At 51.7% G+C, this 26,313-nt stretch overlaps 1 protein-coding gene across 1 annotated transcript; it reads right to left on the bottom strand.

Moving 5' to 3' along the window:
- Positions 1–17,882: 17,882 nt before the first annotated feature.
- LOC125518655 (probable protein phosphatase 2C 9) lies at positions 17,883–18,605 on the bottom strand. Its single transcript, XM_048683474.1, has one exon. The coding sequence runs from the start codon at positions 18,603–18,605 to the stop codon at positions 17,883–17,885; it is 723 nt and encodes a 240-aa protein (XP_048539431.1).
- Between the last annotated feature and the right edge of the window lie 7,708 nt (positions 18,606–26,313).

The following is a 26,313-nucleotide window of genomic DNA, read 5'->3' as shown; positions in this document are numbered from 1 at the left end:
GTCGACAACACACTGTACAGAAGAAGACTCAACGGTGTGAAATTGAAGTGTATTCACCGAGAAGACGGACAAAAGCTGTTGGCAGAGATACATGGACGCATATGTGGTCAACACATTGGCGCAAGAGCACTTGCCGGCAAGGTTTCTTTTGGCCGACAGCCCTCCAGGATGCAACTGCACAAGTAACCAAGTGTGAAACATGCCAGTTCCATTCCAAGCAGATACACCAACCAGCTCAAGCTCTCCAGACGATCCCTTTATCCTGGCCATTTTCAGTCTGGGGGCTCGACATCATCGGCCCCTTTCCCCGAGCAGTCGGGGGCTTTGAGTACTTGTACGTTGCAATCGAAAAGTTCACAAAGTGGCCGGAAGTGGAAGCAGTGAGGAAGGTGACAGCACAGTCAGTAGTCAAGTTCTTCAAGTCGATTGTTTGCCGCTTCGGGATCCCTAACAGGATAATCACCGACAACAGTACGCAATTCACGAGCCGCACCTTCATGCAGTACGTCCAAGATCTTGGCGCCAAGGTCTGCTTTGCTTCTGTTGCTCACCCTAGAAGCAACGGTCAAGCGTAGACGGAAAATGCTGAAGTGTTGCGTGGGCTCAAGACCAGGACTTTCGACAGGCTGCACAAGTGCGGAAGAAACTGGATCGAGGAGCTGCCGGTGGTTCTTTGGTCGATCAGGACGATGCCAAATCGAGCCACTGGCCAGACACCTTTCGCTCTAGTCTATGGAGCAGAGGCAGTTCTCCCCACGGAACTCGTATACGGGTCACCTCGAGTGCTCGCTTATGATGAACTTGAGCAAGAGCAGCTGCAACAAGATGACGCGCTACTCCTTGAGGAAGACCGTCTTCAGGCTGCTGTACGAGCTGCTCGCTACCAGCAAGCTTTGTGCCACTACCATAGCCGCAAAGTTAACGCCAGAAGTCTCGAGGAAGGCGACCTTGTTCTTCGGCGTGTTCAGTCCGCTAAGAATTCCAACAAGTTGACGCCGAAGTGGGAAGGCCCTTACCGGGTGAAACGAGTCACTAGGCCTGGCGCTGTCCGCCTTGAGACCGAAGATAGCATTCCGGTGAGCAATTCTTGGAACATTGAGCATCTTCGTAAGTTTTACCCATAAGGCGCGGTTGCCGGAACCTATTCCGGCAACCACCTTTTGTACAAGTCTTGCTGCTGTTGCATGTAATCCTTTGTACAAAGCCGGGCGCAGACCCCGTGCATAAGTAAAGCTCATATGCTCCGCACATCTTGTCAATTTCATGCTTTCTATTTTTTGCATATGTGATCTGACACTTTGTGCAACACCTACTCCCGGTAAGCAATAACGAGCCGTAAGGCTCCATATCTTTATTTTCTCCTCTTTCTTTTTTCTCAAGGAAAGGAAAGTTCCCTCGCCCACAAGTTTGCCGGGGGGAAAGGAGAAGATAATGGTATGGACCAGGCGTCGTTCAAGAAAGTTTCGCCTTACCGGGAAGCAAACAACAGAAAAGCTAAGTTGCCAAAGTTTGAGCAATCAGATTTTTAAATTTTTTAAGTTATCTCCCTTGAACGACCGCACTTTGTATGGAAAACCTGTGCGCAGAGGAACCAGCTCGTAGCTAGTTGCGCCCTTACTTTGTTTCGAGTCTGCTCAACAACTTAAGTGAGCTGCGACTAGTTGCGACAAGGTTTCTTGTTGGTAGCGGCACCGCCAGCAGGCTGCTGACGTCCCGCACTCAGCGCTCGCGGCTAAGGTGCCTGCACCGGCAAGTTCCCTAAAAGCGTAGGGCAAAAACATACAAAGGGAGGAATCAAGTAAAGGGAATAACATTGCAATCATTACCCGGAATAGAGTTATATTACAAAGTAGCTTGTCGCGGCTCTAACAGATTGTTCTCATAACATGACCAGTAGCGACAAGAAAATAAGAAAACGGGCGGCCTAGTCTACGCGATCGCCCTCAATCCTCTTGATCCCGCTCACCTTGTCCACAATGGGTGCGACAAGGGTCTTGAGCGCCTCTAGATCAGCATCCGGCGGCAGGGTCTTGAGGACGTTGGTGAGGTTGAGGCCCGGGTTGCGGAAGGCCACCTTCACCAACACCCTTTGAAGAGCTCCCGCGCAGATCTTGCGCGACTCGTCGGCCAGCTGCTTTGGGATCTTCTCCCGGAGCCGCTGGAGGGCCGTCACCACGCCTTTGAAGAACAAGGTGAGCTTGGCGCTGGGTTGGAGGTTCTCATCAGAGGGATACCCGAGATCCTCCACCCCCAGCTGCGCCAGCTCCCTGTCGATATCTGCGGCAGCATTCACGAGACCCCCCGTCCAGTGCTCCACATTCTCCCTAAAAGCATTCTGGGCGGCGGCAGCACTCGCCAGCAGCACCTTGTCGGCCTTGATCTCCTCCTTCAAGGCCACCTCCTGCTCCCTGGCGCCGTCCAGCGTCTTGGTCAAAGTGGTCAGCTTCAACTCAAGATCTGCGTTGGAGTCCTTGGCGGCGCTAAGCTCTTTGCCCTTCTCGGCGAGACGAACCTGCAGCTCTGAGTTGCTGTGGGCGTCCTTCTCCCGCTCACGCTTGAGCGCTGAAAGCTCTTCACCACTCGCCTTGAGATCGGCCTCCAGCTGCGCCACCTTCGTCTCCAGCTCCTTCTTGGCGGCCTCGGCAACTGCGGCAGCATCCTCTTCTTGCTTAAGGGCTCTGCTGAATTTTTGCTCACGTGCGGCAAGCTCCTCCTCGTGGCTGTCGAGGTTAACTTTCTGCTGCACCAGCTCACCCTCCTGCGCAGACAGCTTCTCAGCAGCAAGCCGCTGTTGCTCTTCAACTTCGTCCTTCTCGAGGAAGAAGGCCTTCTGCTCTTCGGCGAGTTGCTCCCGCTCCTCTGCCAGGGACCGGAGAGCTTCCTGGTTGAGACCCCGGAGCTCCTCCGCGCGCTTCTCGATGTCCGCTCCTGCCTTCGCGACAAGCGCCTCGCGGGATTCCAGCTTGGCTTGCCGCGCGCGGTAAAGCGACAATAGCTTCCGCAGCAGCCGCTCCTCCTCAGGCTCGCCGCTGCTGCTGCTCGGCGCATCAACTAGCGTCAGCCCAGCGGAGGCGAGCACCTCTCCATCAAAGCTTTCTCCCTCGACCGGCGCCCTGGAGCTTGACGCCCAGGGGAGGTTGATGAAGATGCCATCGCCGGCCTTCAAGTAGACGCCTGGCTGGGGCTCTTCGGAGCCTGCCGCTGCGGCAGCGGCGGACGGATCGGCGGTCGACGTAGCGCCTGGCGCTCCTGCGGCCTCAGGGCCGTGAGTGCAATCGCCAGACCCCTCGCCAGCTGCTGCGGCGGCAGCTTTGGCGGCCTCGTCGCTGGCGGGATCATCAGCGCCGGCTGCTTCTTCAGTGGTAGCGGCGTCGTCAGCAGCAACCTCGGTCTCCATCGGCTCCGCAGCAAATGGGTCTGATGGCCGGAAAAGTGAGAAAAGTCAAGCAAATACCCAAAAAGAAGAAGAACCCAAGGGAAGCTTTGAAGAGAAGATTACATGTACTGGGTTCGGCAGTCGTAGTCTCCGCCGCCGGGGGGACGCCGGTGCTGTCCCTTGCCGGAGAACTCTCCCTTGCCGGAGGACTCTCCCTTGGCATTTCAGGGGCGGCCTCCGGGCGCTCCTGGTGGGGCTGCTCTGCTCCTACACAAACCAACAGTCAGATGTCAGCAAAGAAAGAGTATCCATGCGCGCCTAACAGCGGAAAGCGAACCATATACTTACGCTGGGGGCTGCTCTGGAGAACAGTTGCCGGGTCCGGCAAGGTTGTCTCGGACGCACCCCCTGCTGTAGCGGTGGGTTCATCCTCGATGACAATCACCGAGACCTTGGCTCTCTTCGCCGATCTCTGTGCTAGAGTCCTAAAAAGGAATAAGTTCAGAGTAAAGCAAATGAGATAAAAGACAAAACAGCAAGAATTGAAGAACTACAAGTACAACAAGAGAATCTTACTCTTCTTCTTCCTCGTCGGAGCTGAACGCGGAGAAGTCGAAGTCCGGCTGACGTCCGGCGCGAGGAGGCGGAGGAGTAGTTTCCCTTGGCCGCTTGGCGGGAACAGTGGCGGTGGTCTGAGACGACCCCGCTCCGGCTGCCGCCGCGGCGTGAGAAGCGGCAGGAGCAGAAGCGGTGGTCTGGGTGGACCCCGCTCCAGTTGTTGCAGCAGCGTGAGGTGCTCCCACGGCAACAGTGCTTGCCGCGGTGGAGCGTGTCGCGCGGCGCGGCGACTGTTGACTCGCCCGCCGCCCCGCTACGTCCCCGGCCTTGCGGAGATGCCTTCTTGGTGGGGATGGAGGCTCTGCTTGCGGCGAGCTGCCTGAAGATGAGGAGGAAGAGGAGTTGATCTCCAGCGAGCCGCTCGTATCCTCGGCGGGCTCGCTCGACTCGACGTCATGCCCGGCAAGCTCTTTCTCGCCGACGAGCTCCTCTCGCCCGGCACGGCTTGCCGCCTCTGCTGCCTCTACCTCCTCCACGGTGAATCCAAATTCGCCCGCGGCTGCGGCTGCCGCCGCCTCTTCCAGCCTAGTGGCGATGCGTGTCATCTCCGCATCGGTGGTGTCGCGGGTGAGGCTATTCTTTTCGTCGGAGCGGACCGGCACTTCTACCAAGCCGTCAAAGAACCCCTGCACGACGTCGTCTGCAGGCTCTTGCCAAGTTGGGACAATTCCATGTGAATCGCACAGCGGCATCATTGCACGAATGCGGTCGAGCGCGGAGTTGTTGCACAGCGGAACGACACCCTTCGGCAACCTGAACACTTCGGGATGTTGAGGGTCGTACTTGAGCAGCTCCTGGAGCATTGCGTTAAGCTCCAGAACAGTGAATTTGAAGTTGAGGCCCGGACGCAGCCTCATGATATCCGCCGCATTCTTGAATTCCCAGGCGGGTCTCCTCCGTTCCTGCAGGGGGGCGATGCGGCAGCGAAGAAAATCTGCGCCAACAGCGCCTACAGTGAGCCCGGCAAGCCTGAGGCGTTGGATCCGGGTGACGGCAATCTTCAGCCTATCGTCTTCCGGGGCCACGTCACTCCAATCGCTATCGCGTGCTACTGGGGCTTGGCGCCGGGCGGTAAACGGCTGCGGGTTCTCCTCGACAATCCAGCGCCGGTCTGCTCTCCATTCCTCCCACTTGCCGCGGAACTCTCCCTCCAGATAAGTGTCCTTCTTGCCGGCCCTCGAGATCCAGGCGATTCCGCCGGATAAAGGCTCTCCTCTCTCTACTCGGGGCATAAAGAAGTGGAGAAAAAGGGCTACATTGGGATAGACTCCGACAAAGTTTTCGCAGAGATGTGCAAAAACTGCCATGGTCAGAACAACATTGGGGGTGAAGTCAAGGAGGCGGAACCCGTAGGTGTTCATAATATCGCAGAAAAACTCAGAGAAGGGCGGGCAGAGCCTGCAGTAGAAGAACAAGGCGAAGAAAGGATATCCATTTGGAGCCATTTTCCAAGCGGCGGCTGGAAGTACCTTCGTGCGCGGATGCGCTCGCGTCTCCGTCGACCAGAAGAGGTAGTAATTCTCCCTCAGCTCCCTCGCGGCGAGCTTGGGGGGGAAGATTGCCCGCTCCTTTCGCAGCGCCGCAAGCCGCTGCGCCTCGGTCGACTTCACAACCTTCCCTTTGTCGGCTCTCGGAACCATGGCGGAAGTGGTGGAGGAGGTCGACGGCGTTGGTGGTGCTGGTGGCGATGGGGGGCGGGGCGCTGCTCTCTTTCAGCTTTGGGAAGACGAGGGAGCGGCGGAGGTTTCCGAGATTGGAGTAGCAACCGGCGAATGGGTGAACTACCCCTGTTACCCATGCTTATAAAGAGGGAGGGGGCGGACGTTCCGCCTTTCCAAATAAAAAAACCACCCACGATCTATCCCACGACGCCGCATTCAACGCGTGCTGTTCAGGGAGGGCGTGGTGGATACGGGAGAGATACGGCGTAACCCAGGCCGCGCGTGCCCGTGCCCTGTTTTGGGCCTGGCCCAACAGCGCTCGGCACCGTGTATGGCCCAGGCCCGGGGGCTCTTGTCGGTGTACTAGAGTAGGGGTACCCTAGTATCCCGAACTTGTGCACGGGCAGTCGCAACATCCCGCGGCAAGGCTTGCCGGGTGACCCCCAAAGTCCTCCGTGGTTCCTTTGGAGCCATTCAAGGACAAAGTATCCAAGCCAAGGAGACAAGACCCCGGCAAGAGGAGCTTGCCGGGAAGGCCAACCAAGGCATCTCAAGGAACTTGCCGCGACGCGCCACGCGTCCCGGCAAGGCCCGGTGAGCGACAAGCTCCCGGACGCGACAAGACAACGACCGCGGCAAGGCGCTTACCGCGGCAAGCCACCACTCTGTGTCCGCGCTCCAGCACATCCACCAACGTGTCGCTCTGGGACCCTTCCAGGCGTACGTGGCGGGAGGCTGTGCAGCCAGCGGTGCGCGGTGGCAAGCGGCGCTGACAAGATTGCCATCGTGGCGAGCGGTGGCGTCCCTGATGGTCCCTTTTGCACTATTTAGGCGACGCAGACGGGCATTTAATGCCCTGGTCCCCTGCCGTCAGGGTTAGGTATGATACACTATAGCAGGTAGCTGTACCAACCGCAACACCTTTCCATTTTTACCCTTGTCTACGTTGCCACCTGTCGGTGACCCCTTGAGCATATAAAAGGAGGCCCATGCGCAACGTAGGGGGGGAAGGAAGAGAACACTCACGCTCGATCTCGTTAGCTGCTGGGGTGTACTGTAGCACTCCGCGCTCCCGAGCAAGAACTCAATACAAACCACAAAGCAGGAGTAGGGTTTTACGCATCCGTGCGGCCCGAACCTGGGTAAACTGCTCATGTGCTTCGCCTTGATCCGCTCTTCGTGCGACCCTCGCCCCCGCCGAACCGAAAGGGACTCGGTCCGCCGGTCCCATAGGTGCTCGTGGATTAGTCCCCCGACACTAGCAGATGTAGGGGATTGTAGGTGTACCGGCCTATCTATCAGTTAAGGGGACCTCTTCGAAAGACTGTGTCTCGGTCATTCATTTCTCAAACACCATGCAGTACGAGAAATACAACGGAGGACATCGAGTCTTGTGGAGAAAAGTGCGCAAACCTCTGCAGAGTGTACAAAGTAATCATGATTAGTCGTGTCCCCGGTTATGGACATCTTGAGTATCTGGTCCTTGAATTATTATGTTGATCTCAATACTCTACTTAATTAATTTGTTGGGTTGATAATTTTTAATTGGGATTGAGATGGGGTTACCATTCTCAATGTTTTCAACAAATTTTGTAGTTAAATAAAATATATTCCTTTGTTGTAGGGAAAACTGGCTTTATGCAAATGATAACCATAGAGCCTCCACCAGCCATATATGCATGTAGTGATAGCTATTATTTGTTCATTGCTCTATAGTGTTATCTTGCCAGCATATTCCATGTGCTGACCTACACATGCTACAATGTATTACATTGCAGGGTTTTTAGACAAAGAGTAAGGTGCGCTAGGTCATTGTCATGCACTCAGTTTTGCTGTGGAGTTGGATGGACTCTACTACCTTCGAAGCTTCAGTTGTTATCATATTTAGATGGCCTTCAGCCATATTATTGTAATAAGTTCTCTTTTGAGACATTCGATGTAATAAGTGTGTGATTGAAACTCTGTTATAAATCCTCGAGTACTTTGTGTGTCAGCAATACCGATCTAGGGATGACACTTAAGCACAGAGACTTGACCATTTGAGGTCGGGTCGCTACACTTTTCTAGTTGCTTTGTTTAATTTTCTAAAATCAATTACCATTCTATAACCTGTAACGATTCTTTGTGAAATAAGTTCATTCTTATCATTAGGAACAACAGTAACACCTCCTTTCTTAGGGACACAATGAACATGACTTACCCATCTACTATCAGCTATAGGATAGATTATACGTGTTTCCATAAGTTTTAAGATTTCCATTCTTACCACTGCCTTCATTCTAGATTTAACCGACATTGGTGATCAACGATGGGTTTAGCATCAGGTTCCATATTAATCTTGTGCTGACATAGAGTGGAACTAATGCCCTTTAAATCATCAAGAGTATATCCAATAGCAGCTCTGTGGTTCCTTATAACTTTCAATAATATTTCTTCTTCATGTTCTGAAAGGTTAGCACTAATAATGACATGATATATCTTCTTTTCATCAAGATAAGCATATTTTAGAGGGTCTGGCAATTGTTTTAATTCAAACACAGGATCACCTTTAGGTGGAGGAGGACCTCCTGGAGTTTCAATAGGCAAATTGTGTTTAAGCAGAGGACGTTGTTCAAAGAAATTTTTATCTATTTCATTTCTTTCATGCATATGTAAATCATTTTCATGGTCTAGCAAATATTGTTCGAAAGGATCAGTAGGTGGCACAACAATAGAAGCAAGACCAATTATTTCATCCTCACTAGGCAATTCTTTTTCATGAAGCATTCTACTAAACTTGGAAAAATTAAACTCATGAGATTCATCACCAAAACTAACACCGACAGTTTGTTTCTCACAATCTATCTTAGCATTAACGATGTTCAAGAAAGTTCTGCCAAAGATAATGGGACAAAAGTCATCTTGTGGGGAACCAAGAATAAGAAAATCGGTAGGGTATTATATTTTCCCACACAAGACTTCAACATCTCTAACAATCCCAAGTGGTGATGGTATCTCTATTAGCAAGTTTAATAGTGGCATCTATTTCTTCTATTTCAGCGGGTGCTATGTCATTCATAATTTCTTGATAAAGGGTAAAGGGGATGACACTTGTGCTAGCACCTATGTCACATAAACCATGATAATAGTGATCTCCTATTTTAACTGAGACAACAGGCATGCCAACAACGGGTCTATGTTTATCTACTTTATCAGGTTTAGCAATTCTAGTAGCTTCATTACAGAAGTAAATAACATGCCCATCTATATTTTCTTCCAGGAGATCCTTAACCATAGCAACGCTAGGCTCTACTTTGATTTGTTCATCTGATTTAGGTGTTCCAATATAGCTTTTGTTAACCACGGTTGAAACTTTAGCATGTTCCTTTATCCTATCAGGGAAAGGTGGTTTCTCAAAATAAGTAGTGGGAATAACTAGAAAGTATAGTTTCTTCTTTAGCTAGTACCGGTTCTTTAATTTCTTCTTTAATAGGTGGGTGATATTTAAACCACTTCTCTTTAGGGAGGTGATAAACATGAGTAGTGAATGATTCACAAAAGGAGGCTACTATCTCAGAGTCAAGTCCATATTTACTGCTAAACTTTTCAAAAACATCAGTATTCATAGAAGATTTAACACAATCATACTTTAGCTTAATACCTGACTCTTTACCTTCATCGAGCTCCCAATCTTCAGAGTTGTGCTTAATTCTTTCCAAAAGATCCCACCAGAATTTAATAGTCTTCTTTATAAAAGAAAACCAGCACATGAAGTATCGAGCATGGATCGATCATTATGAGAAAGCCGAGCATAAAAATTCTGTATAATAATTTCTCTTAAGAGCTCATGATTGGGGCATGAATATAACATTGACTTAATCCTCCCCCAAGCTAGGGCGATACTTCTCCTTCACGAGGCCAAAAATTATATATGTAATTCCGATCACGGTGGAACTAGCTGCATAGGATAATTTTTTTGGTGGAACTCCAATTTCAATCGATTCCAATTCCAAGATCCAATATCATCGCATAGCCTATACAATGCCAATGCTTTTCCCTTAAAAGATAAAGGGGAAACCTTCTTCATAACTTCATCTCCGGGTAAACCTGCAAGCTTGAATAATCAACAAATTTGTTCTACATATATCAAGTGCATATCAGGATGTTCAGTTCCATCTCCTGCATAAGGATTAGCTAGCAGTTGTTCTATCATACAAGAAGAAATTTCATATTCAGTGTTTTTAGTAGGTGTAGTGGGTTGAGGGGTAGCTAATTATGGTTCCATTCGAGATGAAGATACCCCGAACAAACCCCTCAAAGGATTGCTTTCCATAGTAACAAGTGTTAGTAAATTTCAGAACACTAGATAAATGTTTCCTTACCAAATTCCACTTACCAAAGGCTCTTCACTCCCCGGCAATGGCACCAGAAAATAGCCTTGATGACCCACAAGTATAGGGTATCAATTCTAGCTCTTTTCGATAAGTAAGAGTGTCGAACCCAACGAGGAGTAGAAGGAAATGACAAGTGGTTTTCAGCAAGGTAATGTCTGCAAGTGCTGAAATTATAAGTAACAGAGTAGTTTGATAGCAAGATATTTTGTAACGAGCAAGTGAGGATAATAGTAAAAAAAGTGCAGCAAGGTAGCCCAATCCTTTTGAGGCAGAGGACAGGCCAAAACGGTCTCTTATCATAGGCAAAGCGTTCTTGAGGGTATTCGGGAATTTCATCTAGTCACTTTCATCATGTTGATTCGATTCGTGTTCGCTACTTTGATAATTTGATATGTGGGTGGACCGGTGCTTAGGTGTTGTTCTTACTTGAACAAACCTCCTACTTATGATTAACCCTCCCGCAAGCATCCGCAACTACGAGAAAAGTATTAAGAATAAATTCTAACCATAGCATTAAACTTTTGGATCCAATCGGTCCCTTAGGGAATAGCGCATAAAATGGGGTTTAAGCTTCTGTCACTGTCGCAACCCATCATCTAATTGCTACTCCACAATGCATTCCCTTAGGCCCATATATGGTAAAGTGTCATGTAGTCGGTGTTCACATGACACCACTAAGGGAATCACAACATACATACTATCAAAATATCGAACACACATCAAGTTCACATGATTACTTGCAACATGATTTATCCCGTGACCTCAAGAACAAAATTAACTACTCACAAGTGATAAACATGCTCAAGATCATAGGGGTATTAAATAGCATAATGGATCTGAACATATAATCTTCCACCAAATAAACCAGATAGTAATCAACTACAAGATGTAATCAACACTACTAGTGATCACCCACAAGCACCAATCTATAGTTCCGGTAACAAGATTGAACACAAGAGATGAACTAGGGTTTGAGATGAGATGGTGTTGTTGAAGATATTGATGGAGATTGCCCTCCCCAAGATGGGAGAGTTGTTGGTGATGATGATGACGATGATTTCCCCCTTCGGGAGGGAAGTTCCCCCGGCGGAATCGCTCCACCGGAGGGTAAAAGTGCTCCTGCCCAAGTTCCGCCTCAAGACGGCGGCGCTCTGTCCTAAAAGTCCTCTCCTTATTATTTTCCAGGTCAAAATGACTTATATACCAGAATATAGGCACCGAAGGTGGTCCTGGGTGAGCAAAACCCACCAGGGTGTGCCTGGGCTCCCTGGCACACCCATGTAGGTTGTGCCCACCTGGTGGACCTCCTCTGGTACTTATTTGCTCCAATATTCATCATATATTCCATAAAAATTCTCCGTGAAGTTTCAGCCTGTTTGGAGTTGTGCAGAATAGGTAGCCTGACGTAGCTTTTCCAGGTCTAGATTTCCACCTACCGGAATTCTCCCTCTTTGTGTGTACCTTGCAAATTATGAGAGAAAAGGCATTAGAATTACTCCAAAAAGCATTATTATGTATAAAAACATCATAAATAACAGTATGAAAACATGATGCAAAATGGACATATCAATTATCGTTGAGAGATTGCACTAGCGAAAGTACGAACCCTAGGCCTCATTTTTAAGCATTGCAATACCATTTGTGCTCACTTTTGTTATTTGCCACCTTGCTATTTTTTATTGTTAGTATTACAAAAATCAATATCTACTATCATTACTACACTTGTATCACCATCTCTTCGCCGAACTAGTGCACCTATACAATTTACCATTGTATTTGGTCTGTTGGGTACACAAGAGACTCTTTGTTATTTGGTTGTAGGGTTGTTTGAGAGAGACCATCTTCATCCTACACCTCCCATGGATTGATAAACCTTAGGTCATCCACTTGAGGAAAAATTGCTACACTACAAAAAAGACACATCTGTGATATTTTAGGCCGAACGGATTTTTTTCTGTCATGCTTATGACACTTCTAGGATGATAATTGTGAAAAAACCACGTATCCTCATAGATGTGGTGGGCCCCTACTTCTATGACAAAAAATCATGAAAGAAAAAGGGCTTTTCGTCCTGGGCGGGCTGGGGACGCACCTACATGACATTATTTGGGCCATCCATGACGGAAAAAGTTGTGGTAGAAGCGAGGGCGAGGAAAATTTCGGGGAGTTCTCGATTACGGTGGGTGGTCAGGGCCAAGCGATGCACAGAGGTTTGTGCGCCTCTCTCGTATACGTACACATGTGTGTGCAATGGTGTGACGCCCCCGATTTGACCGTACACTAATCATGCATGCAAATGTGTACGACCATGATCACGGACTCACGGGAAGATATCACAACACAACTCTAGACACAAATTGAAATAATACAAGCTTTATATTACAAGCCAGGGCCTCGACGGCTCGAATACATAAGCTCGAATACACAAGAGTCAGCGGAAGCAATAATATCTGAGTACAGACATAAGTTAAACAAGTTTCCCTTAAGAAGGGTAGCACAAAAGTAGCAACGATCGAAAAGGCAAGGCCTCCTGCCTGGGACCTCCTAACTACTCCTCGAAGCCGAACTCCACGTAGAATCATCCTCGGGATCCTCTGGCTCCTGGAATCCGTTGTATGATCACAGTAATCGGGAAAATGGGAAAAGAAGTAGGAAAGCAACCGTGAGTACTCGTCCAAAGTACTCGCAAGCAAGGATCTACACTACATATGCATTGGTATCAATGAAATGGGTAGTATCTGTGGACTGAACTGCAGACACCAGAATAAGAGGGGGATAGCTAGTCCTATCAAAGACTAAGCTTCTGGCAACCTCCATCTTGCAGCATGTAGAAGAGAGTAGATGGTAAGTTCACCAAGTAACATCGCATAGCATAATCCTACCCGGCGATCCTCCCCTCGTCGCCCTGTGAGAGAGCGATCACCGAGTTGTATCTGGCACATGGAAGGGTGTGTTTTATTAAGTATCCAGTTCTAGTTGTCATAAGGTCAAGGTACAACTCCAGGTCGTCCTTTTACCGAGGGACACGGCTATTCAAATAGATAAACTTCCCTGCAGGGGTGCACCACATTTCCCAACACGCTCGATCCCCTTTGGCCAGACACACTTTCCTGGGTCATGCCCGGCCTCAGAACATCAACACGTTGCAGCCCTACCTAGGCACAACAGAGAGGTCATCACGCCGGTCTAAATCCTATAGAGCAGGGGTCTGGGCCCATCGCCCATTGCACACCTGCATGTTGCATGGGTGGCCGGTGAGCAGACATAGCCTCCCTTATACAAGAGTAGGCGTTCCAGTCCAACCTGGTCGCTGACGTCAAGAAGGCTTCGGCTGATATCACGATGTCGAGTGCCCACAACTGTTCCCGCGTAGTTGGTTAGTGCGTATAGGCCAGTGGCCAGACTCAGAACAAATACCAAGATCTCGTTAAGTGTGTTAATTGATGTAACCGCGGATGCCGACCAGGGCCAGGCCCATCTCTCTCCTAGGTGGTCTCAACCTGCCATGTTGCTCCACCACAAAGTAACAGTCGGGGGCCATCGGGAACCCAGGCCCACCTTTACCGGGATGGAACCACCTATCCTTTCAGCCCCCTCATCGGAATCACTTGCGGGTACTCTACGAGCCGACCCGACTTTAGTCACCACCTGTATCACATATTATGTATAAGAATATACCCGTGATCACCTCCCAAGTGATCACGGCCCAATAGTATAGCATGGCAGACGGACAAGAATGTAGGGCCACTGATGGAATACTAGCATCCTATACTAAGCATTTAGGATTGCAGGTAAAGGTAACAACAGTAGTAGTAAGGACAGGCTATGCATCAGAATAGGATTATCGGAAAGCAGTAACATGCTACACTACTCTAATGCAAGCAGTAGAGAGAAGAATAGGCGATATCAAGTTGATCAAGGGGGCTTGCCTGGTTACTCTTGCAAGAAGGAGGGGTCATCTCCGATGTAGTCGAACACACGGACATCGGCAGCGGTCTCGGAGTCTACCAGAAAGGAGTAATGGAGGGGGAACACAATAAATAACAGAGCAATCAAATGTAACACAAAGCAAGACGCGGCAATACATTGTGCTAGGGGTGACCTAACATAGGGATAGGCGATACCGGCGAAGGGGAGAAACATCCGGGAAAGTATTCCCGGTGTTTCATGTTTTCGGGCAGATGAACCAAAGGGGGAAATTTGTGTGTTTGCTATGCTAGGGATGTGTGGAGGATGAACGGGTTGCGTATCCGGATTCGTCTCGTCGTTCTAAGCAACTTTCATGTACAAAGTTTTTTCATCCGAGTTACGAATTATTTTATATTAATTTTTAGAGATTTAAACAATTTCTAAAATTATATCTATCCTATACCTAATATTAAAGGACGGAAGCTTTCATAGTTCTTCATAAGCCACCTTTTTATATCCGTTGATTTTATCTTAACCACAAAGACCGACGGATGAGATTTAAAATTGGATCTACACATATATAAGGAAAAAACGTTGCGGAACAAAGTCCCAGACTAATAACACGTTTCATCTTTTCCGTCGTGCTTATTTACAGAAAACCCCCTATAGTTTCTGAAATCAAACCGCACTATAGATTTTAGTAAGTCAGAAAAACGTTTCGAATTTAGATAAAGCCCCCTGAATTTTCTTTCGAGGCAGAGGCAGCGGGGTCACATGCTGGATCGAGAGGAGAAGCACGCGCTGTGGCTCTCCTCGTGAGTTTGGGTGCGGGAGCTCAGGGACGATGAGCACAGGGTGCGGCGGCGTACACGTGGCGCGGGCTCGCGCAGGCCCGCAATAGGCTTGGCGGTCTCGGGTGCAGAGGATGGACATGGCCATCGGCAGGGCAGTGGCGGCCTAAGAAGGAGGGCACAAGGAGAGCAGCAGAAGGCAGACGCATGTTGGGACAAATACGAGGCTACACACACGAACACGGTGGAGACAAACGAGGGAGAAAGATGAACACGAACACAGAAGCACAAGTGTTTTGCGAGGCACAACTGCTTACCTCTTTTCTTGCTTTTCTTTCTTATTCTCTCTCTCGGTTACAGAAGGAAAAACGTGGCCGGTAAGGATCCTACCAAAGAGCCACGATCTGGTTAGCTCGTGCCATCCCACGAGCTCCTGAACGTGTCTACCACACGATGCTAAACTGAAGGAAACGGCCCAATGCAAACTGATGCATCTCAGGCCCATGCAAATGCATGCACGGCTCGCACAAGTTACGGCTCGTGGCTAACAAACTAGCTAACAAAAACAAATACTAATTAGATGTGACAAAAACGTGTACGTGCTGGCCTATACTCAACTAGTGCAAGCTAAAACTTAGAAACAAACATGCACTATTCTCTACATGCTCGCTAATGCAACATGATTATCTGACAATCACTCCCTAATCTTGTTGCTGCTTGATGCTCCTGACCTGACGCCATGGTGGGTGACACCTCCGTTCACTGATGGCATCTCCATCTCAAGCTGCTGCTGCTGGAGTCTGAGAGCTTCTCGGCTCTGTTTTCTTGATGACACATGAGCAGCACCAACAACTATCTTGAGTAGCACCATGTACAGTCGGTTAGGTGATCTTTTAATCTTCATCTGCACCTTCCCAGACCGGCCTCTAATCCACAGGAATGTACCATCTAGCACTACACGATTGCCATCCTCTGCCAGCTTACCAAGACTAATTATGTTACTATGTAAACTTGGTACAAAATATACCTCCGTCAGATGCAGCTGCTCACCACTCTTGCATTCAACCATGACTGAACCTTTCCCTTTAATCAGAGCAGTAGACCCATCTCCGAGCTTCACATGGCCACGGATGCTTTCATCCATCTCCTTGAATTTGCACCCTGAACCAGTCATGTGGTTACTAGCACCACTATCAAGCCACCATGCATCAGCTGATCCATCCATACTCAACAAAGGCTTAATGTTCTCCTCATTCAGCGAGAGGAAGTCATTGCCTATCTTCAGAAGTTCACTAGCTTCATCCATGATCTGCATCATTTCAGTATGAGACTTCTTACCACTGAGCTTCACTTCCCAGCTTCTCCATGCCGAGTGTAGTCATGGCCGGTGTCGCGCTCGCCGGTGCCAGTACCGGTAATGTCACCTCAGCTGTCATGGGCACCCTGTCCGCTTGTGGCGTTGCTGCCGCGGTTCCTGCACTCCCTATGGCCGGCTCTGCCTTGACTTGAACGGGCGCTGCAGCAGTATGCATCACCAGACCCCGGAGCCGCGCGTTCTCATCACAGATCACGCGCTGCATCTCCAGGAACTTGGCCTTCTCCTCACTAGCATGCACCAACTCCTCAGCCTGTGTCCAGTACACGTCGGACATGGCATGCAGTTTCGCATTGGCCGCGGCGAGCTCCCCGCGTAGCCGCTCAGCCTCAGCCGTGGCAGCCTCCAACTCGGCCTCCACAGCTAAGGGGCGAAGCACCTCCTTCACCTTGATACCTTCTGGCTCGACGGCGTCCGTGACCTGCTCCTCCGGCCCCGGTGCAAGCTCACATGCCACCGCCATCAGTAGCCCCGGCTCGTAGTCGACGTCGGCAGCTGCAAGGAGCGCCTTCTCTTTCTTCAATGCCTCACACTCGGACTTGAAGTGTCCTTTCTCCCCGCACTCGAAGCAGGTAATCTTCGACTTGTCGAACTTGCCGCGAGGCTTTTTCTTGTCATCATCTTAGCCGCGGCCACCGCCACGCCCGTCGCCGTCCTTGCCGCCGTTGCCGGAGCCCTCTCCTTTCTTCTATTCTTCCCGGACCAGTGCTTCCAGCTGCGCGCGTGAGACCAGCATCAACTTCTCGCCGTCGTCGCCACGGTCTTGGCGCCGCCCAGACTCGTTCTCCTCGAACGCCTGCAGCCGCCCAATGGCCTCGGTGACCGACATCTTCTTGACGTCGCCCCATTGCTCGATCGTCCCGATTATCGGCAGGAAGCGATCTGGGACCGCCGCGAACAGCCGCTTGACAACAGCGTGCTCCTGCAAGTTCTCGCCAAGCGCTCGAATTTCTCCGACGAGCGCGGTGAGCCGGTGCCCGAATGCACCGACGTCTTCACCTCCTTCCATGGTCAGGCGCTCAAAACGCCTTGTGAGGTGACTGATGCGTGCCTGCACAATGCGCTCACCACCGATACGCATGGTGCGGATGGCCTCCCAAGCCTCCTTCGCCGACTTGTATTCCATGATCGACATCATCATGTCGTCTGGAACAGACTGCGAGATAGCAGCCATGGCTCCCTGATCCTTGGCCTTGTCGACGTCTTCTCCGGTGATCGCCGACCACACGCCCATTGGCTTGAGGATGATCTTCATCTTCACCGCCCACAACTGATAATTGCTTTCAGTCAGCTGCGGGTACTGAATCGGCACTCCGACGCTCCTCGTCGGCGCGGCCACGACAATCGTCCCATCGCCGGAGCCGCTAGCTTTGAGCCTCTAGCTCGGCGGCATGTACTTTCTGCCGTCACCAGCGTCGCTGATTCGCCTCGCGACCTAGCTCTGTATACCAATTGTTGGGACAAATAGGAGGCTACACACACGAACACGGTGGAGACGAACGAGGGAGAGAGATGAACACGAACACAGAAGCACAAGTGTTTTGCGAGGCACAACTGCTTACCTCTTTTGTTGCTTTTCTTTCTTCTTATTCTCTCTCTCGGTTACAGAAGGGAAACCGTGGCCGGTAAGGATCCTATCAAAGCGCCACGATCCGGTTAGCTCGTGCCATCCCACGAGCTCCTGAACGTGTCTACCACGCGATGCTAGACTGAAGGAAATGGCCCGATGCAAACTGATGCATCTCAGGCCCATGCAAATGCATGCACGGCTTGCACAAGTTACCGCTCGTGGTCGACGGAGAGCGCAACGGGGACGCCGGCGCGGGAAAGGACGGCACGGGAGTCGCCGGCGTTGCCCATGACGAGCTGGGTCGGGCTGACGACGGCCACGACGGCGGTGGATCCCACGTGGTCGCACCGCGAGGGCATCTTCTGCTCGCAGCGGCAGGCAGGCTCCTCGCTGCTGCGGGTGGTCCCCCAGTTCGCGGCCCGCTCGTCTAGCTGTGCGAAGCTCCTCTCCATCACCTCTTTCCATAGAGGCTCCTCGCCGGACCCTTCCTTCTCGTGCTCCTCCGCCACCGCCTCATGCATCAGCTCCTGGCACGTCGTCGCCACGTGTGAGCAGCCGTGGCCATCGAAGACGCCGAAGAAGTGGGACTTGCCGGAGTCGTGCAAGAAACCGGGCCTGATGGAGACGGTGTCCTCCATCTCGCGACGGCGGCTGCGTACGGACGCAGAGGCAGCCATGGGCTGTAGCGACCGGGCACATGAGGTGATGGCATCACAGCAGCAGCTGTTGGAGGAGGCAGCAAGAGGCCTGGCGGAGAACGCGCGGAGGGTAGCCCGAAGTAGGCAACTGCGTCGGCAGGCAGCAACGGTTGCGCTATGGCCATCCGGCGAGCAGAGGATGGGCATGGCAAAGGGGCGGAACCACTCGTGGCCGTGGGGGGCAACCCTGGCCTCGCTCGGCCAGGAGTTCATGGTTGGGGTGGTGTTGTACATGTGGGGGTTGTCAGTTAATCAACTGTAGAAGAACACTTTCAGTTTCGACAGTCATAGGTGTAGTTTCTTCAGTTTCTGTCAGTTTCGACAGTAGTTTGATTTCTTCAGAAATAAGCCGAGCTGCGACTCAGACGTAGTTTGTTAGCTGAAACTGCGGCCCTGACCTGATTGTGGGATGGCACGAGGGAGATGGTCATGGCCGCATCACGGGCGACGCGCGGGGAGCGCTGGGATGGCATCGCTCACGGCCCGGACGTGGCCTAGTTTTTCGTTTTCTGCTAAGCTTTGTAACAGCGAGAATAAGAAGAAGAATAGAGAGCAGAAAAGCTGCAAGTTGAAAGCGGCACAAAACATCTTCGTCTTCCTCTGTCTCCCTCTCGTGAGCTCGAGCATTAGGTCTAACAAGTGGCATCAGAGCCGTGTTGCTAGGATCCTGGGATGGCAGGTGATGATGGCAAGAAGAAGGCGGGGAACGCCGCCGACGACGGCAGCAAAGGCTCACCAAAGTCCGCAGCCGGCCAAGGGCGCGAGCTGGCGGTGGCGAGGCAGTTCGCTCCGGTCGTGTCGGGTCATGCCAACGTGCCACCATTGACCCACACGAACTACGCCGAGTGGAGCCTCCTCATGGAGGTCGGGATGCAGGCAAGAGGGATGTGGCGCACGATCCTAGGCGCGGAGGATCTTGACGACGAGTACGGGTACCGCAACGACAAGGGCGCGAAGGAGTTCATCCTCCGATCGGTGCCCCCTGAGATGCTGCCCATGCTGCGCAAGCACCAGACCTCCCAGGAGCTGTGGGAGGCGATCCGCGCCATGCGCACGGGCTCCGCGTGCGTCCGAGACACGAAGGCCCAGACCTTGCGGGGGGAGTTCGATCAGCTGCGACACAAACCCGGTGAGTCCATTGATGATCTGGCCATGCGCCTGACAGGGCTGTGCGCGCGCCTCGGCGAGCTTGGAGATGCGATCAGCGACAAGCGCATGATCCAGAAGTGGTTGCGAATCGTGCCCAAGCGGTACTCGCAGCTCGCGGTCTCCATCGACAACCTGGTCGACCTGGACACGACGTCGATCGAGGAAATCATCAGTCGCTTCAAGGCGGCCGAGGAGCGGTACGAGCTGGACGCCGAGGAGGAGGGCGGCAGCAAGCTCCTGCTCACTCGGGAGGAGTGGGACGCGCGAATCGGGAGCGGTGAACAAGGCGGGTCCTCCAGCGGGGGGGCCAACAGCGGCAAGAAGGGGCGCGGAAAGGGCCACGGCGACCGCGGCAAGGGTGCCGCCCGCCCGGGCGTTGGAAAAGCTGGACCCAAGCGCTCCGGCAACTGCCGCTACTGTGGTATTAGCGGCCACTAGGTCCGCGAGTGCCACAAGAAGATGAAGGATGAGGGCGGCGGCGAGGCGCACCTCGCGGCGGCAGAGGACGAGGATCCCGCACTCCTCATGGCGCAGGTGACGCCGCTGCCTGCAGAGCCTGAACTGGACACGCGCGGCGATCAGCTCGTGCATCTCCACGAGGAGGGCACTGAGGTCAGCCTCGGGGCCGCCGGCGACGCCAAGGAACCTCTCTGGCGTCTAGACACCGGCGCATCAAACCACATGACGGGCAACTCCACCGTCTTCTCGGAGCTAGATCGCCACGTCGCCGGCACGGTTCATTTCGGTGACGGCTCGGTGGTCGAGATCGAGGGGCGCGGGACGGTGGTCTTCGTCGCTCACGGAGGGCGTCACCGTGTCCTTTCAAAGGTATACTACATACCTCGCCTGCGTACCTCGATCATCTCTGTCGGACAGCTGGACGAGGCAGGGTGCACTGCTCTGGTGCGGAGCGGCATGATGGTGGTGCGGGATCGTCAGGAGAACCTGATCGCCAAGGTGTACAGAACCAGGAACCGCCTCTACATCGTCGAGCTGGAGATCACGCGGCCCGTGTGCTTGACAGCCATGGCCGGTGAGGACGCGTGGCGCTGGCACGCGCGCTACGGCCACCTGAACTTCAACGCGCTTCGGAAGCTGGCCCGGGATGGCATGGTGCGCGGCATGCCCCTGGTCGAGCACGCAGATCAGGTCTGCAACAGCTGCCTTGTCGGCAAGCAGCGTCGCGCCCCTTTCCCCACGGAGGCGAACTACAGAGCCGGCGATCGCCTGGATTTGGTCCACGGTGATCTGTGTGGGCCGATCTCATCGCCGACGCATGGAGGGAAAAGGTACTTTCTGCTGCTCGTGGATGACAAGTCACGCTACATGTAGATCATGCTCCTGAGCAGGAAGGATGAGGCGCCCGCGGAGATCAAGCGCTGGCAGGCAGGCATCGAGGTGGAGACCTCCGTCAAGCTGTGCGCGCTCCGAATTGACAGGGGAGGGGAGTTCACCTCGACAGAGTTCGGGGAGTACTGCGCTGACCGTGGCGTGCGCCGGCAGCTCACTGCCCCGTACTCGCCGCAGCAAAACGGCGTCGTAGAGCGCCGGAACCAGACCGTCATCGGGACGGCGCGGTGTCTCCTGAAGGCGAAAGGAGTGCCGAACGAGTTCTGGGGGGAGGCAGTGAACACCGCCGTCCACTTGCTGAACTGCGCGCCCACGAAGGCGGTGCGCGGCATGACGCCCTATGAAGCCTGGCACGGCGACAAGCCGGCAGTGAACTACTTCTGCACATTTGGGTGCGTCGCACACGCCAAGGTGACATGGCCAGGCCTCAAGAAGCTGGACGATCGCAGTCTTCGCACCGTCTTCATCGGGTATGAGCACGGATAGTCCAAGGCGTGGCGCGTCTACGACCCCGTGGGCAAGCGAGTGCACGTTACTCGCGACACCGTCTTCGAGGAGTCGGCGTGCTGGGACTGGGCGTCGGCAGCTCCAGGGGAGGGCTCTTTCATCATCGAGTTCGCGCCCATGGTGCCCCTGACACCTCGGACGGGGCAAACAAGTGTGACATCTTCGGCCGCGGCGAGTCCATGCACACCAACGCAGACACACACCCCGCTCGACGGCTCACCACCGCCGTCCGCCGCGTGGGAGAACGTGCCCGGTGGCGGCGACACCTCTGCATCGGGCATCTACAAGGGAAAGGATGCGGGGGACGGCTACGTCTCGCCTCCCCCTGGAGCAACTCCAGATGCCGATCTGGGCACTCGTGAAGCGCCACGCCGCTACTGCACTATGGACATCGTGCTCGAGGAGGCTGAGCCGGTGACTCTGGATCCGGCTGAGCTGTTCCTCGTGGCCGGAGTGGAGCCCAACACATTCGAGGAGGCGGAGCCGCACACAGCCTGGCGGGCAGCCATGATGGACGAGATGTAGTCCATCGACGACAACCAAACTTGGACGCTCACCACGCTCCCCCGGGGCAAGCAGGCGATCGGGGTGAAGTGGGTGTTCAAGCTCAAGAAGAACTCCTCCGGCGAGATCGTCAAGCACAAGGCGAGACTTGTCGCCAAGGGATATGCGCAGCGTCCGGGCGTGGACTATGACGAAGTTTTCGCTCCGGTGGCGCGGCTTGAGTCCGTGCGATTGCTGCTCGCGATCGCCGCGCAGGCGGGATGGGAAGTTCATCATCTTGACGTCAAATCCACCTTTCTCAATGGAGAACTTCAAGAGGAGGTGTATGTCACGCAGCCACCAGGGTTTGAGCGCACCGGCGAAGAAGAGAAGGTTCTTCGCCTCTCCAAGGCTCTGTACGGGCTCTGCCAGGCGCCGCGAGCGTGGAACATCAAGCTGGACAAAACGTTGGTGTCACTTGGTTTCCAGAGAAGCCCGTCGGAGCACGCTGTGTACATGCGCTGCAACGATGGTGAGCGGCTGCTGCTGGGCATCTACGTCGACGACCTCATCGTCACCGGATCGAGCCTGGAGGCCATTGCTCAGTTCAAGCAGCAGATGAAGTCTGTGTTCTCCATGAGTGACCTTGGACTGTTGAGCTACTACCTCGGCATCGAGGTGCACCAAGGGGATGATGCGATCACCCTCAAGCAGGCAAGCTACGCAGCCAAGATCGTGGACAAGGGCGGGCTGGCAGGCTGCAACCCAGTACACATCCCGATGGAGCCGCGTCTGAAACTAAGCAAGGAGAGCACGAACCTGCCAGTGGACAGAAAACTCTACCGCAGCATTGTGGGAAGTCTTCGGTACCTGGTGCACTCGCGACCGGACATCTCCTATGCGGTCGGTTTCGTCAGCAGATTCATGGAGGCACCCACCATAGAACACTGGGCGGCGGTGAAACAATTGCTGAGGTATGTTGCAGGCACACTGAAGTTTGGGTACAGATACAGGAAAGGAGAAGCGGAGCCGCGGCTGGTTGGGTATAGTGACGTAGACTTCACCGGAGACGTTTATGACAGGAAGAGCACATCCGGAATGGTGTTTGTTTTTGGGGGTAGCGCGATCAGCTGGCAGTCCCAGAAGCAAAAGGTGGTCGCTCTCTCGTCCTGTGAAGCCGAGTACATGGCGGCGACAGTAGCTGCGTGCACGGGCGTGTGGCTCCGGCGAATGCTTGGCGATCTGCTAGGTGATCCTGGAGATGCAACTCCACTCCTCATCGACAACAAGTCAGCAATCCAACTCTGCAAGAACCCAGTCTTCCACGACAGAACCAAGCACATTGAGACGCGTTTTCATTTCATCCGCGAGTGCGTGCAAGACGGGAGGATTGCTGTCGAGCACGTTCACACCGACGAGCAACTGGCCGACATACTGACCAAGGCATTGCCTCGGGTGAAGTTCCAGGAGCTGCGGGAGAAGCTGGGCATGATCAACACCAGCAACTGATTAAGGGGGAGATTGTCAGTTAATCAGCTGCAGAAGAACACTTTCAGTTTCGACAGTCATAGGTGTAGTTTCTGTCAGTTTCGACAGTAGTTTGATTTCTTCAGAAATAAGCCGAGCTGCGACTCAGACGTAGTTTGTTAGCTGAAACCGCGGCCCTGACCTGATCGTGGGATGGCATGAGGGAGATGGTCATGGCCGCATCATGGGCGACGCGCGGGAAGTGCTGGGATGGCAGCGCTCACGACCCGGACGTGGCCTAGTTTTTCGTTTTCTGTTAAGCTTTGTAACAACGAGAATAAGAAGAAGAATAGAGAGCAGAAAAGCTACAAGTTGAATGCAGCACAAAACATCTTCGTCTTCCTTTGTCTCCCTCTCGTGAGCTCGAGCGTTAGGTCTAACAGGGGTGGGGGCGAGTGGAATCAGGCAGCGACGACGCGCGAGACCAGGAGCAGGAGCTCAAGGGGGGCCGGCGGCTATGGCGCCCTCCATAGCAAGAAGGGGAGGGGAGGGGGGCGGGGGGTGGGGGCGAATGGAATCAGGCAGCGGCGATGCACGAGTCCAGGAGCAGGAGCTCAAGGGGGGCCGACAGTTATGACGCCCTCAATGGAAAGTAGGGGAGGGGAAGGGGCCGTGCGAGGAGTTGCAAAAGGAGAGGAGGAAGCGGTGACGGCAGCGAGGGGATCCAGTGGGTGTGTAGCCAGCGCCCATGGCCGGGGTGGTGGTGCAGGGATCCGAGGGGAGCTTGGGAGATCCGGCGGCGTGTCCCAGCAGGAGGTCGGGGATGTGGATAACTAGCATCGCGGAAGAAAAATTGGGGAGGTTGCGAGCCAGTCCATACGCTAGCGACACTGCCGCTGGTTTCTTCTAGACCAGCCGATGTGTGTGGCTAGCTTTTTTAACTAGTAAGCGTGCACGTGCAACGCACGTCTCTACTAAACACATGAGTATTAATTTTGAATTTATATTCCATTTTTACTTTGGAAAATAGAAGATATGTAGTCCAAGAAGAAATCACAATCATACAGTTTATGGCAGTCAATAATCAGTTCGGTTTGTTGTCCCACAATTTGCCTATTTGGGGATGGCATGTGAAGTTCGAGCATACCATTTAAAAATCACAATCATACAGTATGTGTCACACATCCAGGACAATTATATTTAACCTAGTGCATAACAAAAATGGAATTAAATATGTCATGAATATTTCAGAATGTCTTTATGAACTTGATATGACTTATGATAAATATAAGCATTGTCCAAGTGAACATGTAAGACATACAAACTTGGAACAAAGAGAGAGAAATAACGGTCGTTGGAAGATCTGAATCTGTCCCCTCTTGGGTTTGGATGCTTGTTATCTTCAGAAGTTTAGGCTCAGCAATGACCGAGAGGTTGACCATGGAATAACAGAGGGCACTGCTAGCGAGCTGGAAGAGTCCACGGGTAGTTCGGACAATTTTGCCCTATTCCCAGTTTCACACAACAGCTTCTCTTGGAGTACAACTATGGTTCAGACATACACTATCTGGTAATACATAGTTGCATAACATCTTCAAGCCAAAAAACAATCCTTAGTAAAACACTACATTTGATTTGATAATGAAATGAAGAGAAGGATTTTAACAGCAACTATTTTCATGGTGCAGAAAAAAAGGGCTTAAATGAATTAAATCACACACCTGTTATGAGTAGCATACTCCTAACTTCCTAAGGAAAAAATAACCCAACATGCAACAGTCATCGAGGACCTGCAGGAAGAAAAATAGCAGGTATATATGTTTCCAACCTGCAGAATACATACCCAACTGTATAATACAGATGCAAACTTTCTTGATGCCCAAACAGACACGCTATCCATTATAAACTTAAGGCAACTCATATGGCTTGGTGTAAGGATTTAATATGAAGCACTAAATATGTCAAAACAACCTTTTTTAGTACTTATTGGAACACAACATATAGAACGGACATCGAATCTTTTAGCAAAAATCTACATATCTTCATGTTGTAGAGATCAAGCTAGTCGAGTCTTCAGCTCTATCCTCCAAGGCTGCAGCCTCCTATGGGTACCAATAAAGTAGAGTACTTCTACAACCTTTTGCTGGACAGAATTAATTTGGGAATGAAGAAATTCATGTTTCAGAATGTCAGCTCTTCCAATAGCCCGGTTCAAGAGTTAATAACAACTGAGGTGATATACATTCAATACAAGAATGCTTTAAACCTCGAGGATGTAAAACAACTTCACTGCAACTATTATTTGTCGTACATGGTTTCTATTCCAATTATTGTACCAGATGTGACTGTAGCTAAAACAGAACAGAAAACACTAATGAACTTTTGCAACTATTATTTGTTGGACATACTTTCCATTCTACTCCCTCCGTTTCTAAATATAAGACTTATTAGAAATTTCAATAGGGACAACATATGAAGCAGAATGAGTGAATCTACACTATAGAATATGTCTATATACATCTATATGTAGTCCCTATTGAAATCTCTAAAGTCTTATATTTAGAAACGGAGGGAGTAATTATTGTACCATTCCTATAGAAAAACAGAATAGGGAAAACTAATTAACTTTTTGTCCCATCACAACTATCACTAACTAATGAAAACCTCATCGATACATAGCCCTTTCCCAGGGCCTACATATTTGATCAGTTGGTGCATCTGTAACATGTTACATATATTTATTCTAGCACTACTACTACTGCAGATTGGCAACACAAAAATTATTCTATGTTTATCCCTTCCTTCATGTGTTTTTCTTGTTTCCCCCAATCCAACTTCTTGATCTGCCAACCATCATCTCAATCATGACTGAACACAAGAAAACATCCACCAAACGCTCACAAATATGTACACGCTCGGATGCAAATGCAACAACTGTGCGTGCTAATGCAATAATCCAGAGAACAGGTTGCAGGTTCTCTGATTA

The sequence above is a fragment of the Triticum urartu genome, chromosome 7 (assembly GCF_003073215.2).
Source record: "Triticum urartu cultivar G1812 chromosome 7, Tu2.1, whole genome shotgun sequence".
In the NCBI taxonomy this organism is placed as follows: Eukaryota; Viridiplantae; Streptophyta; class Magnoliopsida; order Poales; family Poaceae; genus Triticum; species Triticum urartu.
This window is presented reverse-complemented; position numbering and strand designations above follow the sequence as displayed.

Coding starts and splice junctions, on each gene's coding strand:
- LOC125518655 (XM_048683474.1), bottom strand. CDS start 18,605: ATGTACAACACCACCCCAACCATGAACTCCTGGCCGAGCGAGGCCAGG.